General features: G+C 38.1%; 1 protein-coding gene across 1 annotated transcript; it reads left to right on the top strand.

The window, feature by feature from the left end:
• Positions 1-11,017: 11,017 nt before the first annotated feature.
• LOC145949411 (uncharacterized) lies at positions 11,018-12,112 on the top strand. Its single transcript, XM_083059372.1, has one exon. The coding sequence runs from the start codon at positions 11,018-11,020 to the stop codon at positions 12,110-12,112; it is 1,095 nt and encodes a 364-aa protein (XP_082915498.1).
• The last annotated feature ends 3,465 nt before the right edge of the window (positions 12,113-15,577 follow it).

Genomic DNA, 15,577 nt, shown 5'->3' with positions numbered 1-15,577 from the left:
TATTTAAAGATTGTAGCGGTTTTTAAACCGCTAAAAATATAATTATTTTTGTGGCGATAAATTAATTTCCAGAATTATAATATTTTGATGATTTTTTGAAACCGTCAGAAAAAAATCTCTACTAATTACCTATTTTTTTTTGTAGTGAATATAACACAATTAGATACTAAAAAAAATTAAAATGAGTTAATAATGACTAAAAAATTAATTATTATTTACTAGTGTATTTTAATTAAAGACAAAATATTTTTGTGCCTAAAATAATTTAATAGACTAAAATATTAGTTTTTTATTATATTTTTATTAGAGACTGGTACATTGGTTTCTAATAAAAAACCAATTAGATACTAAAAAATGGTATCTAAATTGAGTCAATAGTGCCCAAAAAAATCAATTTCTAGTAATATTTAAATTAGAAACTAGAAAATTTAGTCTCTAATTGTAGTGCATCATAAAACGAAAATATTGGTTTCTAAAGTGTTTTAATAGTGACCAATAATTTTGTCTCAGATTAGATTTTAATTAGAGACTAAAAAAGTTGTATCTAATTAAATAAATAATATTTTTTAAACTATTAGTTACTAAAAATTTGGTCTCCGATTACATTAAAAATATTAATGACAATAGAGATTGAATTAGAGACCAACTATAATTGATCTCTAAAATAGTATTTAAATAAGTTGCTAAAGTGACTATATAAATTTAGTCTCTAAATCAGTTTCTATTTAATGAATTTCTTGTAGTGCTCTCTCGTTTAACTTTATCTCTTTTCTTCACTTCTTCCTCCATTATCCTAACTAGTTACTAGGCATTCCATTTTATAGGTAAATAATAATAATAATAATAATAATAATAATAATAATTGACACTTTATTATTTATGTATATATAAAAAAGTTAACTTTAGGCTAAAAAAACTTTTGAATAGCCTACATCATCTTTTTTTAATTATACAAGCTTCAATAAAAGTTTTGACCTTTTTTTTTAAAAAAATTGACTTAAATTGAGACTGATGCATGTTAGTTTTATAGGATTTTGTAGGTAATTTAGTATAATTTTACTCTTATTTGTGAAGTTGTCAAATGACCTTGATTGTTAGGTTTATTTTTGTGATGTTCCATCATAGTCGTTACACTTAATGATATCTTTATCATTAGCAATGAAAATTAGTCTATTAGAACATCTAAGATTAAGGAAAGGAACATGACACACACACACACACATATATCTATAAATATATATATATATATATATATATATATATATATATATATATACATATATATAACATGAATATACAAGTAAAACAATCAAACTAATATAAACAAGATAAATACATGTATACAATAATTCCAAATAATCTTATGTCCTAGTGTCAGTCGAGTACATTTATACAAGTTACGTGCAGTAGCATCACCATCAATAAAAGATCACGTCACATGCATGTAGTAGTTCCTCAAGCCTAGTCCTAATATATTCACATACAACATATGATCATCATAGTCCAAATCACCATGGAAACAGAAAGGGTAAGATAGAGTTCAAAAACATGCACTACAGAAAACAATTCTAAAATATAACATCACACCACAACCATACATGAAAGCTACAACACTCCAAGCAAACATGTATCTCATCCAAAGTCATGTCACACAAGACATCCAACAATACATATGAACACATAATAACATACATCATATGAAAACACCTCTAATAATGTGTTGTCACACATTCACCTACGAAGATCTCCTAACAACATGAGCAGTCTAAGTGATTTTCAAGCTACTGAACCAATCCAATCGTTTTCACGCCCAAAGTGATGATTTGATCACAAAAAAATGAGATATCAATCCCTCTTTTGGTTTTTTGGGTCTTATCACTTACATTATGGAAAGTATGGTTCCTTCCTACCTTACTCAACCATTAACTAAGGACTTAAAGAAGACTCAACACACCTCAAAAACCCACTCCAAGAGATAAACCTACTCAAGGAGGGTTTTCCAACAATGATCTACTAGAGCACCACCCCAATATTCCTTATGTGAGATTTTCAGTTTTTAAAACAATTTCCTCTTCTCAGAAACTAAGTTAGCCAACATGTTTTAATGTCATATTGCATTTTCAGCATTTACACCTCATCATACATCTATCATATACATCACATCCAGTCAATGTATATAGAGATCAACAATCACATCATCCACGCAAGGCATATCAATGGTCTACAAATCATTCATCACACACACACACACAAAATCATTCACCAACTTCTAACATCATACAAACATCTACACATATCATATCCAATCAACATATGCAGAACAATTCTCATACATCATACAAATTCACCAAAACACCAACATATCATCCAAACATCTTGCCCTAGTGCAACTTACCTCGTGCTCGACACCATCAAAGCAAGGAGCTATCTACCTTACTCATGTCCAATGCCATCCAAGTTGCGCCCAGCATGATCGAGGTGGAGATCCCCTAGGGGCTCGTGCCTAGTGTGGTAGAACCCACATTCAACCTCACATTGGGTAAACAGTTTTTTCTTGACTCACATCTGATGTCATTCAAATAGAGAGCTATGACTTGGTTCTATTAGATGCAACTAAACCTTGAGTCTCACATCACTAAATCAGGGACCTCCCAAAGTTCTCTCGTCCGACACCATTCAAACCACATCTAACACTATCCCAACTTGAGATGAGTCTCTCTCCTCATGCCTGATGCCATTGATCCTACGTTCAGCATGACAGAAGCCTTTGGTTAGAACCAGGCCCGGTGTCATAAAAGCGCGCCTAATGTCGTATCAGAAATTTGCAAATGCAGACTTCAAAATCACTTCAATCCACCTAAAAAACAATAAATCCACAACATGCAAAGCATCCAATACTACATATACATCATATATGACCCAAAATCAAGCTAAAAAAACACATGCACTACAATCTACATCAATCACCCAAAGTCCACACCTATGAACTCAAAACACCAAGAGCACAACATACATCAATCCCACATTAGATTTTTGCTCAACAATTACATATTCAAGGTAAATCTAAGCACCCACAACTCAACAATACATTAAGAAATCAAGTCTATCTTCTCTTACCTCAACTGTAAGCAAGTCCAAGAATGAAGAAATGGAAGAGAAGAATTGTCTAAGCCCCAAGTTCACAACTCTGCACCAACCCCCAACTCTCGATTCTTAACTCAATCCTCAAATCTAGCACTCCCAACTACAAGTCTCGCGCTTCAGAGGAACCTAAAAGAAAGAAGGAAAGAAGAATTGAGACTTCTCTCTCTAGACCTCTCTCTCTAAGTTTTAAAGATTATAAGTTCATGAAGCTCAACTCAAAATAGAATCTGTGGAAGAACGTATGTAAAGGATTTTGATGATGCCAAAGAAGTTAAAGAAAACAAGAGGTCAAGTTAAAGCAAGGTGATCAAGAAACAAAAATCTCAAAATGTTTTAGATAAGTCTTGTCAACCTAGCTTAATATGTAAAAAGAAATCTTTAGAAAATATTGCATAAAGTTCTTGGCCATTTAAAATAAAGAATTTCAAAGAAAACCCAAATATAATTTTTTAAATAAGTTTTTGAAAATAGAAGTTTTTCAAATCCTCAGTTTTAACAATCTGGTAATCGATTACCAGTACATGTAATCGATTACCAGAGAATGGATACTCATATGTTCAAATTTGAAACGAACTATGGTAATCGATTACCCATTCCCTGTAATCGATTACCAGAAGATATAAACGTCAAATTTTGAATTTAAATTTTACAACGTTTCAATCATTTTGAACTTTAACCGTTGTAATCGATTACCAAGTCTTGTAATCGATTATCAGAGGCAATTTTCTGAAAAATTTTAGAAAGTCACAACTCTTCATGAAAAGTCATGACCTATGAAACAAACATCTATAAAAGCCAATAATTTTTCAGAAAAAGGTTACGAACTCTATTGTGAAAAATTATCTTTACATTCACTTGGCCAAAATCATTTGCAAATATTATCTAAAGAGTTCTACTAGATCAACAAAGTGTAAAATCCACTCTTCAAAGAGTTCTACTAGTTCTACTTCATTCATTTCAACTATTGATCTGTAAAAGGAGAAAGTGTTGTTCTCCTTGGTGGTCTGTGATTCTCAACACAAGGAAAGGGAATTCCTAAGTGTTGGAGAATTTGAGTCTTGTAAAGGTTACAAGCATAGTGAAAAATCTCAAGTGGGTGACTTGAAGATTGGATGTAGGCAAGGTTGGCCGAACCAGTATAAAATCAAGTTTGCAATTCTCTTTCCCTATACTTTTAATTTTGATTGTGAAGTTTTTGCATCATTACATTCAAATTGTTTATGATATTGAATTTATAAGAAAGAAGTTTGAAAAACTTAAAAAGAGAAAAAAAAATTAGATAACTTAATTCACCCCTCTTAAGTTATACGAGGCTACTTGACTAACAGAATCTTATATATATACCTTCCTTTTTCAAGGTCAACTTAAACTCAAAAACCCTCACAATCACCTAGTTTACCATACAGTGTTACAATTTTAACTTAAAGGTGGCATAAACCCTCATTATATCAAAAAGTAGTTTAATAATAATAATAATAATAGGCATAGTAATAATATATTATTAATTATTTACATAAATAAGTCAACTTTAGGTCTAAAAGACTTTTTAATTGGCCTACAATCCAACCTTTTAAAATTAAAAAAGTTTTAATAAAAGTTGACTTATTTTTTTTTTAAATTAAACAAATTTGACTTGACTTCAGTTTGATGTAAGTTAAGCGATAGATTTATGTAGGCATTTTAGCCTAATTCTGCTTCTATTTGTGAAAATGTGATGCAATATTTGCTCCTTAATACTTCTGGTGTCTAAAGTTAAGATACACGATATCAAACAACTTGGATGACACTAGAATGACCTTGACTACTAAGATTATTTTAGCTTGAAAGTGGCATGAGCCTTCTTGCAATTGGGTAAGGACCGTAGACCCAATTACTATAAGATTTACGTGCGATTAAGGAAAATAGTACAATTTTAGAGTTATCATATGATTAGTATGGTAACCGAGGTCATGATAAAGACAATACAATACATAATTATCACTAGTATTTTATTTTAAAGAAAAAATATTAAAAAATCCTTTGAAAAAAGTCTTTGAAATAAAAGATGATGGAGTTATTTTATAGTATTTGTTTGAGGGGATATTTTATAAGGATTATTTTTATAAGGGTTATTTTTATAAAGTTATTTTTACTTATTTTAATTAGTATCTATCCTATATATTTTTAGTTTTAATTTAATAACATTAAAATAAATAATTAATAGTTAAAAATAATCTCGTGTCTTAATATAAATTATTTTATGATTATAAAATATAATCTATATATTCTAAAATATTTATTTATATAAATTTTAAGTTAATATAATTTATGTATGAAATATATAATATATATTTATATGTAAACTTTATCATAGATTTTATTTATATATTATAAACATTTAGTCTGTAATGCATATGTTAAAATATTATTTGGATAAATTTTAGTTTTCATCTTTTCTAAAGCGATCATTTTACACGTAGAACTTAGAATTCTATAAATAAATAAGGGAACAAGAAAAAAAATATATATAGAAATATTGAAAAATGGAAGAATTTTTTTTCATTCCCGCATAGGATATACATTTCACTTCCACTAAAAATGAAATAAGAAGAAAGTCAATATACAACAATATGATATACAAAGGACATAGTTAAAATTGATTAATAGAATACATGCTTTACAAACCTAAAATAAAATTAAAGGACGATGAATAAGAACATGATTAATGCCTTCAAGCGTGCTTGACGTGCTGCCTTGAGTGCCTTCGATAGTTCCTCTTAAGCACTATATGTCAAATTAATTTAGTGCATTAAAGCATGGAAGATGAGAGAAATTAAGGAGTCCTCTTTGAGAGCATTTTGTTGTGCGATTTTTCGTATAAAGTAAATCCGCGGGTCTTAAATGAATGCATTTCTAATTTCTAATTTACCATCAGTCCATCTTTCATGTTTATTAGCATTATCAACTGTCATTGCTACGTCATGAATCTTATTTATCAATAAAAAAAATTAATTTAGTGATAAAGTGTCATTATCTACCATTTTGATATATTAAAAAAATAACAAAATTATATAAATAGTTTCTAAATTATTAAATTTGTACTGTATCTAGCTTATTTAAGTTGAGTTGACATTCTCTTTAGGAATAACAAGTAAATTTGAACTCGTAAATAATACTCAAATTCGATTGATTTATTAGGTATGAGTAACATCCGATTTATTAAATTGGAATGGGAACACGAATGGGATTACATTTACTCACTCCATACCCATATCTGCTTTAATAGAAACTTAATTTTTTAAAACACTTACTTGACATTTATGTAATTCCTAATTTATTTTAAATTTATATCAAATGAAACTCAATTAATATAATTTGTAATTGTCACTCTATGTTAAAATCCTTATTTTTTTAATATTTTTTTCAAAAATTGTTTTAATTTGGATGGGTACGAGACGAGTATGGGTATATCTAATATCCAACGAAGATGAAGATGAGGATAGAAATAGGATACAAGAACGAGGATAGGGATGGGGACAAAGATAGTGAAACTCATACCTATCTCATTGCCATCCCAACTTCTCTTGCTCACTCACATTGGACCTCGAGCTCATGATCATAAAGCGAAACCCTAAATAGTTAACTTGTAACAACTAACAAGGTATTTTGGCATAACTATCTTCTAGAAAATAGTAATCAAGCACATTATTTTTTAAATATTTTTACTTATCAAAAATAATATCTCTACTTATCAATAATAATGTCTCCTAGATATCATACAACATTATCTAAAAACCTAGGAATAAGATCAATTACATATATATGAAGCACTAAGTATCATTCTATCTTTATCTCATTTTAATATAAACTTCTGTTTAACTTGAACATCGAAATATCTTTGTAAGTGTCTCTTATCATTATAAATATTAGAGTGACAATGAGACAATGATGTCATTTCACCATTGGAGTACTTGTAAATTTTGATAATAACATTTATCAATATAGTTCCTAAGTTACTATATATATTTTTCTATATTAAGAAAATAATTTGAATTTATTCAATATTTAAGAGACTGTAATATTCTAGAATATACTTATATGATTTTAGTAGTTTAATAACTATTTAAGAATATTCTCATTCATACAATTGTGCTAGGAAACACAGATGCGTACCCACACTTTCTAGCATATCTTGTTACCGGGATAACATTATACAAAAGGAAACTTTTACATTTACACGCTATCCGAATACAAATGAACAAACTTAAATTGATGTTCTTTGTGTAACAAATGGAATCAATTAGGCAATACAAATCACGATCAAAGAGTCAAGGGAATCCATGAAGGTAAACAAATCAGAAAAAGAAGCAACTGACCAACCAAATGAAAATGTTGATTTAAACAAAACTGTTAAATCAATGATGACATCATGAGCTTTGTAATATAGGGTTATTTCACAGAGAGAAGTTGAACTACATGGGTACATGATGATGACAAAGAGTCCACTTTCCTAACACATACACTGAATCATTAGGCCCATCTATCAACCCACTCCTAAGCATTTGGACCATAATGGTTTAGACCAAAGCAGACCTTAAGAACGAGACCTAACCTTCGCAAAGGAACACGATGGGGACTAGGAATAATGGAAGCCGACAAGGAGGTTGCATTTAATTGAAGTTTGGGGACCAAAAACCAATGATAGGTTAGGTCTAGAAGCTGAACTAGGAAAATGGGCCAAAAGCAAAGCAAGGAATTTTGTCTAGTTTTATGGAATCGGTGTGCTAAGAAAGTGGTTTGGTCTTGGGAGTTATGAAAGAGCATGCAACGTGCATACTGCCTACAAGGCTAAGAACAGTGGCAGCCCAATAGAATTTGGGCCCTTAGTGTGTGTATGCGTGAAGAAAGGACCATAGATGTTGGAACTTGAAGACCATTATTGTGTGATATAGGATATTTGTTGGTAATAACAAGCTATTTCTAATGAATAATAATAGAAATATTGCTTTGCTTTTGAGGACAAAGACATATTGCCAAGTGTCTGGTGATCCTCAGCGCACAACTAGTGTCACAACCAAATGATTGGTGATCGACTTAGATGAGTATTGGTCAATAAAATTTACATGTATTCAAGAGTGAGATTTTGAATAATGAAATTGGTAGAAAATCTAAGAGTGAGATTATTTCTTGCATCAAAAGTGGGTCTATATATGGAAGAAAACCTTCCTGGTAATATGGAAGTCTATGATGGAGCAAAAGTGTTTCATTACCGTGAGTTAATGATAGAACAACAGTGCACATGCTTAAAGCATGATTGAACTCTATGTATCACCATCAAATATACTTGTGGATTAACTTCCATTGCAAAAGGGGGTAAATCATGGTCCTTTATTTAAAGGGAGAATTGTTGGGGTACAATCGTTCGAACAAGAAGATGAATATGAGTTTATATATATATATATATACAATGTCTTCATTGATAATAAATTTTTTGGTTGATGACCAAAAACAAAACCATGAGAATGTTGACCCAAACACACACCCATGTGTGTGTATAAATAAGTTCTTCAATTGAAATTTACCAATATTCTTTCTATTGTAAAAGAAATTAATATTAAGTTCCTAAATTTAAAAGTTTTGAAATTTTTAATTCAAATTTTTAAAATTATGAAATTTGGAGATTAACATTGTTTACCGTGTTGGCATGATGAATTGGTTGGATAAAAAAATTCAATTAATATTTTAATTGTGAAGAATTAGTTATCTTACGAATAATAGACTGGGAGGCAAAGTAAATGTGTTCCAAAAGGCAGTGTAGAAAGATTGGTTTTTCCAATTCTTTAATTGAGTTTTCTCATAATTGGATCTGTACTAGCAAGGCCATTCGGCCACCTGGCTCGGCCAATCGGCTATCTGGTTCGGCCATTCGGCCACGTGGTAGCCGAAACCCAATCGGCACCCGAATGTCCGAACCAGGAAGCCGATTGGCGTTCGGCCACCAGATAATCTATAACCCCGGGTTCCCACTAATAAGGAGATAATCAAGGATTAAGAGTTAAGCACACCAGTAAGCCGATTAGAGGCGTATTACCTAATCCGGTAATCACGTCCCAAGGCCCATGGGAATCCGGGTCCATAAATGTCAATATAAATAGCTCTTGTCACGAGGTAAGGTCACTGTTCATTAATTGCTATCGATATTTGTGCTTTGTCCTGACTTGAGCGTCGGAGTGCCTTTTGCAGGTACCTCCCCCTCGCCGGAATATTCGATCGGAGCGCTCGTTCGGCCCTTAGGATACGAGAAGATTACTAGTGTACCCTTCGGACAGGTACATTTTGGCGCCCACCGTGGGGCCGAAACGAGTAACTTGAAGACGAATCAAGACAGTTGCAGAGCTTACCGATTTGAATGATGCCGAAGACAAGGCGAACCAATACAGAAGACCATCACACTGAAGAGGAGGATCACGTGGAGGTTGTGGATGAAACCGATCTATCTGAAACGGTCCGTTTACTTAAGCAGGAAATGGCCGCCATGAAGCAGCAGCAGGAGAAAGATGCTAGAGAGCTCTCGGCCTTAAGAGCCGAGAATGAGGTGTTGAAAAATCAAGATTCTTCGTGGAAGCCTACTCATCCCACTACTACTCAAACACAAGGATCTTATCAATCTCATGAAGCCCGCACTTTGGTTCCACACGGCTCAACCGCGGCACCCGCGAAGTCCCCTTCCACCTTACATACGGATGGTCGACCCACTGGTGTCACCCCCATCGGCTCTCATCGGTACCCTTTCACATCTTCCATCATGCAAAGGCCTTTGCTTGATAACTGGAAGTCCCTACCCATTGATAAATATGATGGCACAACTGACCCTGACGAACATATTGATGTTTTTCTTACGCAGGTAACCTTGAGCACAACCGACGACACAGCCTTGTGCCGAATCTTCCCAACGTCTCTCAAGGGTAGGGCCTTAAGTTGGTTCACCCGACTACCTCCCAATTCAAACGATTCGTTCGACACCTTGTCGTCGCAGTTTACCATTCAGTTCGCGACAAGCCGTCCCCATAGCTTGACCTCGCTGTCACTGGTTAGCCTTCGGCAAGACAAGAAGGAGACGCTTCGTGCTTTCATGGATCGGTTCAACAAGGCAGCCTTGGAAATCCGAGATCTTAACCCGGCTGTAGCTCTCCATCACTTGACAACAGCTTTAAAGCCAGGGCCATTTGTCAATAGCCTTTGCAAAAAACCTCCTTTGGATATGAGTGACCTACGTAGGAGGGCAGATAAGTATATGCAAATGGAGGAGTTAGCTGAGTTTCGGAATCAAGCCCGAGCCGAAACCATGAATAAAACCGAAAAGCCCGGAGAACCACCATATCGGGGTCGCAACAAAGAAATCACACTTCGGGAGCGACCCGCGCGAGGACCAAAATACTCGCAGTACACGCCCTTGAATGCAAGTCGGGCAGCGATACTTGAACAAGCCCTCGCTTCTGAAGTGTTGGCCGTTCCAAAAAGGGCATCCACCCCTCCACGGGCTGATACCACCAAGTTATGCAGGTATCACCGCAACCGAGGACACTCTACATAAGAATGCGCAGCTCTGAAGGACAAAATAGAGGACCTGATTAAGCAGGGACAGCTTCGTAATTTTGTAAATCGGCCAGAGTCATCTAGGCCGCACCACTCATTTCAATCCCGACACAGCAATCGGCATAGGCATGAGCATGCCGAGAGACCCCGACGTGAACGCAGCCGGTCACGAGAAAGAAAAGAAGGCCCTACAGAGTCACATAGGCGAGTCATCAACACAATCGCGGGTGGATTCGCGGGAGGAGGCACGACCTCATCAGCACAAAAGAGACATTTACGCGTCGTTCGGTCGATCAATATGGTTCACAAACGACCAGCTCGGAGGCTACCAGCAATTACATTTACTGACGCCGACTTTCAGGGCATCGATCCTGTTCAAGATGACCCAATGGTGATTAGTGTCGAGATCCGTAACTGCATAGTCAAGAAGACATTAGTCGATCAAGGTAGTTCGGCAGACATTCTGTATTGGAACACCTTCAAGCAATTGGGCATTTCAGAGAAGGAACTTGTGCCATATGATGATCCCCTAGTTGGTTTCTCCGGAGAAAGAGTAAGCACTAAGGGATACATTAAGCTCTTTACCCGCTTTTGTTTTGATGAACAGGAATACAGGGACATCCAGGTGAAGTACATAGTAGTGCATGCTAGCACGTCATACAACATTTTGCTCGGTCGGCCATCATTGAACGCGTTGGGAGCTGTCGTCTCGACGCCACACTTAGCAATGAAGTTTCCATCCGCAAAGGGGAATGTTCTGACTATTCATGCAGACCAGAAGGCAGCTCGGGAGTGCTACTTTGCCAGTTTGCGGATAATCCCCATGGAAGAGAAACAAATGGAATCCAAAAGGGTTCATGCAATCAACCCTTCGGCTGAAAACCTTGCGGCATCCGATGAAACCCGAACCTGGGATCTGGATCCTAGGATCAATGAAGAGGAGCATGTCGAGCCAATCGAGACCAAGATACCTTTGCAAGTAGGCCCATCACCATCTCAGGTGACTTACATCGGCGCCAGTACTGCCGAAAGGGACCGTCCGGCCCTAGGTGAAGTAATCATTCGGAACCAGGATCTCTTCGCGTGGGTGCCATCAGATATGCCCGGCATTGACCCGTGTTTCATGTGTCACAGGCTCTCCGTTTGTGCTAATGCGCGACCTATAGCTCAACGAAAGCGAAAGATGGGGACCGATAGGAAGGTAGCAGTTGAAACCGAAGTAGCCAAGCTGATTGAAGCCAGATTCATTCGGGAAGTGCATTATACAACATGGCTAGCAAACGTGGTCATGGTAAGAAAGCCAAACGGCAAGTGGAGAATGTGTACCGACTACACTAATCTCAACAAAGCATGCCCAAAAGACGTTATCCATTGCCGAATGTTGACCGATTAGTTGATGGAGCATCAGGGCATAAATTCCTCACCTTTCTGGACGCGTATTCCGGATACAATCAAATACGCATGCACCCAGCCGACGAGGAAAAAACAGCTTTCATCACCGACTCGGCCAATTATTGCTATCCGGTGATGCCTTTCGGGTTGAAGAACGCAGGAGCCACATATCAAAGGCTAATGAACAAGGTGTTTCGGAACCAGATTGGCAAAAATATGGAAGTATATGTGGATGACATGGTCGTCAAATCCGAAGACCTTAATCGGCACCTCCTTGACCTTGCAGAAATATTCCAACAACTTCGGAAGCACAATATGCGATTGAACCCAGAAAAGTGTGTATTCGGCATCTCTGGAGGAAAATTTCTCGGATTCATGTTATCCGCCAGGGGCATAGAAGCCAATCCGGACAAATGCCAAGCAGTTGTCGGCATGAGGAGCCCCCAGAGTTTGAAAGAAGTCCAACGGTTAGCTGGGCGGCTCACGTCCTTATCAAGATTCTTGCCCTGCCTTGCTGAAACGGCAAAGCCTATCATTAGGCTCTTAAAAAAGGTGAAGAAGTTCGAATGGTCACCCGATTGTGAAACGGTGTTTCAAACGTTAAAACAGCGCCTCGGCTCTCCCCCAATCCTCTCAAAGCCCGATCCCCAGGCAAGCTTGGTCGTATATTTGTGTGTATCGGACGAAGCGATCAGCGCCGTTTTAGTACAAGAAAAGGAAGTACAACAGCCTGTATATTTCATCAGCAGGATGCTCCAAGACTCCGAAACTAGGTATCAACTTCTTGAGAAGGTAGCCCTTGGGTTGGTACACACGGCACGGCGCCTTCGACAGTATTTCCAGAGCCACCGCATCACAGTTCGAACCGATTGCCCTATCGCCAAGGTTTTGCGCAAACCTGAATTAGCAGGGAGAATGATGGCATGGTCCATAGAACTCTCGGGGTTTGACTTATCATTTGAGCCTCGGGGACCGATAAAGTCGCAAAACCTTGCAGATTTCGTCAATGAGTTGCAGCCACAAGGCCATTTCGTTAATGACTTGTGGACGATACATGTCGATGGTTCGTCAAACAGCCAAGGCAGTGGGGCGGGAATAATCTTGCAAGCACCAACGGGACTAGTGCTTGAGCAGTCCTTACGGTTTGCGTTCAAAGCCTCTAACAATCAGGCCGAGTATGAGGCATTGCTGGCAGGATTAAGGCTTGCACAGGAAATTGGCGCTCGGAGACTGTTGTGCTGGACAGATTCGAAGGTGGTATCGGAACAGGTAAATGACAATTTTCAGGTGAAGGACCCAAACCTGCTGAAATATTACCACTTGTTTCGGCAGATACGGGACACCTTCGACGAGGTGCTGGTAAAGCATACGCCGAGGGAACACAATGAGAGAGCCGATCAGCTAGCTCGGCTGGCCAGCAGCAGCCGAAAAGCTGGGCAGTTGAGAACTACCCTCCACCTCGATCTCGCCACTCCAAGCATATTACTGGTGGAATGCTTGGCAACCACAGAGCCGGCCCGAACTTGGATCACCGAAATAATGGAATACCTGGTACATGGTAGAGAGCCATCTGACCCTTCGACTGCCAAAAAACTTCGAACACAAGCAGCCAGGTATTCGGTCGTAGGAGGACAGTTGTATCGCAGAGGGTTCTCGGTACCCCTCTTGAAATGCTTAGAGTCCGCACAAGCAGACTACGTTATGAGAGAAGTTCACGAGGGCATATGTGGATCTCACTCGGGAGGCAGGACGTTGGCTATGAAGATACTTAGAGCAGGCTTTTACTGGCCAACTCTAAAGAGTGATTGCATGCAATTCGTCAAGCGATGTCTTTCATGTCAAAAACATGGCAATCTTATTCACGCTTCGGCCGAAGAACTGCACAGCATCAACTCGCCTTGGCCGTTTGCAATGTGGGGACTGGATATCCTAGGACCATTCCCGCTGGCCAAGGGTCAGTGCAAATTTTTGTTGGTCGCTATTGACTACTTCACGAAATGGGTCGAGGCCGAACCATTGGCCAATATCACAGCAGCCAACGTTCAGAAGTTTTTGTGGAAAAACATTATCACTCGTTTCGGCATCCCTTACGCCCTTATAACCGATAATGGTCTCCAATTCACCGATCAGAAGCTGAATCGATTCATCCAAGACCTCGGCATTAAACACCGCTTCACATCAGTTGAGCACCCACAAGCAAATGGTCAAGCCGAAGCGGCCAATAAGGTGATCCTTACGGAGTTGAAGAAGAGATTGGGGGATGCCAAAGGAGCTTGGGCCGAAGAGTTGTTAGAGGTCCTATGGGCCTATCGGTGCACACCTCAATCAACCACAAAAGAAACTCCTTTTCGGTTAACGTATGGCACCGATGCCATGATTCACGTTGAAGTCGGGGAGCCATCGTTTCGCCGACAGCACTTCAATGAACAGACCAATGAGGCATCCCTCCGAGCCGAAATAGACATGGTGGACGAAATTCGAACTCAAGCTCGGATTATGGCCGAGGCGTGCAAGCAGCGAATGGCTAGGAGATTCAACTCAACACTTGTCAAGAGGGAGTTTCGTGAAGGAGACCTCGTGTGGAGAGTACAAGGGCAGGCAAGGCGCAACCCTCGGGAAGGCAAGCTGGCGGCTAATTGGGATGGCCCATTTAGAGTCCGACACAACCTCCAAAACGGAGCATACAAGCTAGAAGAACTCTCAGGCAAGCTTGTTCCTCGCACATGGAACTCGACTCACCTAAAGACATATTTTAGCTAAAAATTTTTTTGGTAAAGGCAATAAGCCATCAATGTATATGCAATAGTGCACTCTTTTCCTTGATCGGTCTTTTCTCCCCTTACAAAAAAGTGAAAAGGGGTTTTGGCCGACAAGGTTTTTAACGAGGCACTCATTAATGAAACACGATTATTATCACTGTATGTCAAATTGGTTGTTTCAAATTAATCGTACAGAAAGGCTTCCCTCCCGAATAACCCATTCGGCTAAGGACGTGCCTTCGGAATCACGCAAAAAGGCTTCCCTCCCGAATAACCCATTCGGCTAAGGACATGCCTTCGGAATCACGCAAAAAGGCTTCCCTCCCGAATACTCATTCGGCTAAGGACGTGCCTTCGGAATCACGCAAAAAGGCTTCCCTCCCGAATACCCATTCGGCTAAGGACGTGCCTTCGGAATCACGCAAAAAGGCTTCCCTCCCGAATACCCATTCGGCTAAGGACGTGCCTTCGGAATCACACAAAAAGGCTTCCCTCCCGAATAACCCATTCGGCTAAGGACGTGCCTTCGGGATCACGCAAAAAGGCTTCCCTCCCGAATAACCCATTCGGCCAAGGACGTGCCTTCGAAATGACAACACAAGCACAGTAATCCGAGTGAACCCACTCGGCATTGCTCAAAAAGCCAAGCAATCCGAGTGAACCCACTCAGCATTGCTCAAAAAGTCAAGTAATCCGAGTGAACCCAC

Source organism: Cajanus cajan, chromosome 6, assembly GCF_000230855.2.
Source record: "Cajanus cajan strain Asha chromosome 6, NIPB_CcT2T_4, whole genome shotgun sequence".
In the NCBI taxonomy this organism is placed as follows: domain Eukaryota; kingdom Viridiplantae; phylum Streptophyta; class Magnoliopsida; order Fabales; family Fabaceae; genus Cajanus; species Cajanus cajan.
Note: the sequence above shows the minus strand (reverse complement) of the source record. Positions and strands in the feature narration are given on the sequence as shown.

Excerpts from the sequence above, each read along its gene's own strand:
- LOC145949411 (XM_083059372.1), top strand. The coding sequence starts at position 11,018 with ATGGTTCACAAACGACCAGCTCGGAGGCTACCAGCAATTACATTTACT.